Genomic DNA, 4588 nt, shown 5'->3' on the forward strand with positions numbered 1-4588 from the left:
TGTACAGTCACCATTTGTGTTTTTGAAAAAAAGGTGTTTGCAATGAAAAAGTCTTTGGTCTTACAAAATTCTACCATGAGAGTTTCCAGCATTATTTCTGTCACCAAGGCCAAATTTTCCAACTACTAGTGATTGTTCTTTGATTCCAACTTTTGCATTCCAGTCACCAATGATAATTAACACATCCTGATTGCATGTTTGGTCAATTTCAGACTGTAGAAGTTGATAAAAATCTTCAATTTTGTCATCTTTGGCTTTGGTGGTTGGTGGATCAATTTAAATAATAGTTGTATTAATGAATCTTCCTTGTAGGCATATAGATATTATCCTATCACTGACAGCATTGTACTTCTTCAGTACAGATCTTGAAACATCCTTTGTGATGATGAATGCCATGCCATTCCTCTTCAAACTGTCATTCCCAGCATAGTAGAACATATGGTTGTCTGATTCAAAATGGCCAAAACCCATCCATTTCAGCTCACTGATGCCTAGGATATCAATCTTTATGCGTTCCATTTCACTTTTGACAATTTCCAATTTTTCCTAGATTCATACTTTGTACATTCCATGTTCTGATTGTTAATAGATGTTTGTAGCTGTTTCTCCTCAATTTCAGTCATGTCATGTTAGCAAATGGAGGTCTCGAAAGCTTTACTTTATCCATATCAGTAAGGTTGGTTCTACTCTGATAATGCTGCTCTTTCCCAGTTGTATTTTGAGAGCCTTCTGACTCTCAGGTTCATCCTCCTACACTGTATCAGACAGTGTTTCCAGGCTATTCATATAGTTGCCTAGCATTATAACAGACAGTGTTTCTCTACTCTTCATAAGGTTTTCCCTGGCCAATTTTTTGAGAAGTGGATGGCCTTTTCCTTCTTCACAGTCTGTCTCAGTCTGCAAGCCACACTGAAACTTGTGCACCATGTGCAATGCTGCTGGCGTTTGAAGCACCAGTGGCACAGCCTCAAGCATCACAGCAACACACCACTATGGTGTGACAAACTGACAGACAAGTTTGTCTCCCTTAGCTATTCGAAACCTCTCCACCCTCCCCTTACCTGGAACCCAGCCACTTGCTCACTCTGTCCTGGATGCCCTGGCTTTCTTTCCTTTCCCCTACGCTTTTCCTGCCACTTGGGGGTTTGGGTCTGGGTCCCTCCCTTACTGTATCCTTCTGATGCTTGCTTATTCTCTCCTGGGTCCCCTGGCTTTTTCTTACCCTTATTAAGTCTAATAATTCAGTAGAGACTACCTGGATTTTCTATACAGAAATCATATCATTTTGAAAATAATGTTTTATTTCTTCATTTACAATACTTATAATTTTTCTTCTTTTTTTTTTTCTTACTATATTGGCTAGGACCTCTGTTTCGGTTACAAGTGCTGCTCTGATAAGAATATATCACAAATGGGATGGCTTTATAAAACAGGAGTTTATTCTTGCAATTTGGAGGCTTTAAGTCTGAGTTTAAAGTGCCAGGCTCTAGGGGCTGGGTGAAAGCTCCTCAACCTTGGCCTTTAGCTCTGCCTCCTGCTCCCAGCCCACTGGAGCTAGAAGCTTTTCTTCACTCAGATAGCTGCTAGCTGCTGAGGCTGACAAACCCAAGGTCGACAAGTGAAAGGAACAGTTCTGATTTTACCAAACCATATGGCAGGCCATTAATTTAAGTCCATTGAAAGTCCCAAGGTCTGCAAAGCATGGCAGGCTGCTGAACACTGACATGGCTATCTGCAGGGTTCAAGCATGCCATCAGCTAGAAACCACTTCCCAAGGCTCCTCCTTATGTACAAGACCACATCCCTAAGGCAGCTACTCAGCTGAAATCCATAGATTCCACCTGGAGTTGATTACCAGTCTCATCATGGGGAATACTACATCCAGCTGCCCAGCCACTCAACCAGGCCCAGCCAAGTTGACACACAAACTTAACTACCACAACCATCAACACAGTGATGAATAAAAGTGCTATTGCTTGCTTGTTCCACATTTTGGGAAGACAATTTTAATATTTCTGCTTTAAGTACAATATATGCTGTAACATTTCTGTAGATCCACTTTATTCATTTAAATCTGTCCCATCTCACTCTTAATTTGCTAGTTTTGTTGTTTGATAATGATTGGGTGTTGAATTTTATAATTTTATTTTCATATCATTTATTTTTTCTCCCTAAATGTATTAATTTGGGTAAAATATTAAAGTGTTTCCAGTCATTACTGCTTCAGCAAAAACTTGTAAAGAATATTTAGCAGTTCTGTAAAAACCAGCTACTAAATGGGAAAGGTCCAGAGAAAAGTCTAGAATATGGGGCATGATCACAGACGAGCAGAAATATTGAAGCACCACATGGGGACATTAGTGAACCCTGATGCTGAATGTAGCAAGGCCTCCTTGGGTTTCTGAGGCAGTATCACTACAGAAGTAGATTGATTGCCCAACCTTCCTTCTGAGGAGTGGCTGGTGGGTTTGAACCTCCAGCCTTCTGGTTAGCTGTCACATGCTTTAGGCACTATGCCACCAGAGTTCCTTTTTTTTGGTGGGGAGGCAGAATGGTTTGGATGCTGAATGAAGATATGAGTAACCAGGGCCCACAGGGCTTCAGAGACAATAAGGAGCAGGAAGAAGAGAAGGAGGACAAGAGACTAGGAGTGATGGTGAAGAAGAGGAAATGATCAATGGAGATGGTATTATAGAGGCTTCATTTAAATAGATGATCCTTTTTCACTCAGAAAAAAAAGGGCCATAGATAGGAATATAGGTAAGATAAATATATACCAGATCACAGAATTTTAGCAGCCCCATTATATGAAGAATAGGAAACAACCTTTAAAATTTGATGAAAAGAAATTTAATGCAAAAGTGCAGCCTTGACAAGAAGTAGTGGAATAAGTCATCCCCGGGAATTGACATAGATGGGGGAAAAAAAAATCTACACATATTAATGAGTGCAACTAAACTTAGAGATAAATGAACCTATATCTGACCTGATATGGCAAGGGACACTCCACTTCTGTGTCCTTTGTTGACTAAACAGGACATCACTTGAGCATGAAAGACTTTTTAGTTTCTCTTCCATGAAAGCCTTGGAAGAACTGATGCTTTCTCATTGCTTTTTGCCTCTCCACAGGCCACATTCTCTCACATATTGTTTCTTTAAAATACTGCATTAAAAAAAAAAAAAAAAAATCAGTCTTGATCTCTTTTTGTTGTTGTTGTTGTTATATACAGAAAAGAGAAGTTCCACAAATAGAAAAAGGCAGCATATGGAATAGTTTAAAAGTTCTGAAAGCACCAATGAGGAAGGCTACAGAAGTGAACATTCCAGCCCCCTCTTGCTGCTGCCTTCATTCCAGGTCTCTGTGCAGATCAGATAGAGGAGGCAGCCTCAGGAAAGCAGCAGGGCCTGCACATGTAACCAATTTCTTTTTGTGCCTGTAGTAAAGTTCACATTTTGATTGCCCCTCCAGATTATGTAGATCCAGACATATTTTATGCAGTCATCCGGATCTTTCTCTCTGGGTAAGTATAGTTCAACTGGTTTCCTGCATGGGGCCTCTGTAGCATTTTCTAAATGTATGAGAAAAGAACAGACTAGAATATTCCTAGAGTAAGAAACAGACCAAGTAACCCTTGCTAGCACAGTAGTCACCTGCATCCACTCTGGGATGAAAGAAGTGGGATACCATCTGACAAATTATATCGAGGGCTGGTATTTTCGTTCAGACTAATTGTCCCTAGGGCATCATGTTAGATTCATTTATATTCACTTTTCCAAGAATCTCAACTTGATGACAGAAAAAAAAAAAAAAAAAAAGAAGAAGAAGAAGAAGAAAGAAAGCCCAAATGCCACCTACGTAGTTTTATTGCCTTTCCCTTTATGAGCTAAACAGTTGAGCTGGAGGAGTGGACAATAACATGAAAGCATTACCTAATATTCCTGGAAGAGCTACTCCAAACTAAATTTTCATATTCCCAGCTATTCTTTTGTCACAAGGCCTGAAAATTCCCCATATAGAAAACTCTACTGTAAGATTCAACTTTTGAATACCGTAGTCATTTCTCCTTTCACATGGTTTAATCAGATTGCTTTCCTATTCATTAACTAAAAGAAATAAGTTGTTTTTTCTTAACGGTGAAAAGTAAAATACAGAGGTTGTGCAAATGTTAGCTTAAAATTGCAGAAGTTTCATCTAGTGTACCATTTGGATAATTAAGAGATGCCTGAAATACTATAGATAGATTCTAAAGCTATTGTGGATATTACAGCAAAAGACATTCTAAATGCCAGAATCCATTAGTGATGTATTCCATTGGTACAAGAAGGGAGTAAAAGCATGTACTTAGTATTCTCTCTAGGTTGGGTAGGTTTGGAGGGTGTGATGCTGTAAGGGGAGACCAACCTGTGTGGGAATCCTCATTGTATGGAAAACATAACAAGTTTCTTGAGAGTAATAGATACTTGGTTATGAGTTGAAGAGAGAAAAAAGTGGAGATATGGAGTTGGAAGTGTACCTCAAAATTTAAGATTTCCATATACACCGCCACTCCTTCATTTTAGAAAACTTTCCTGAAAAGATTATGTATTT

At 39.1% G+C, this 4588-nt stretch overlaps 1 protein-coding gene across 1 annotated transcript in view; it reads left to right on the plus strand.

Moving 5' to 3' along the window:
* The window catches only part of IDO2 (indoleamine 2,3-dioxygenase 2), a 162407-nt gene that overhangs the window by 145045 nt on the left and 12774 nt on the right, over positions 1-4588 (plus strand). The window contains exon 8 of the mRNA XM_007935067.2: positions 3470-3521. Within this exon, the coding sequence (XP_007933258.1) occupies positions 3470-3521 (52 nt within the window). The remainder of the gene's footprint in view (positions 1-3469; positions 3522-4588) is intronic.

The sequence above is a fragment of the Orycteropus afer genome, unplaced genomic scaffold, assembly GCF_000298275.1.
Source record: "Orycteropus afer afer isolate SDZICR_OR568_19922 unplaced genomic scaffold, OryAfe1.0 scaffold00024, whole genome shotgun sequence".
Taxonomy (NCBI): Eukaryota; Metazoa; Chordata; class Mammalia; order Tubulidentata; family Orycteropodidae; genus Orycteropus; species Orycteropus afer.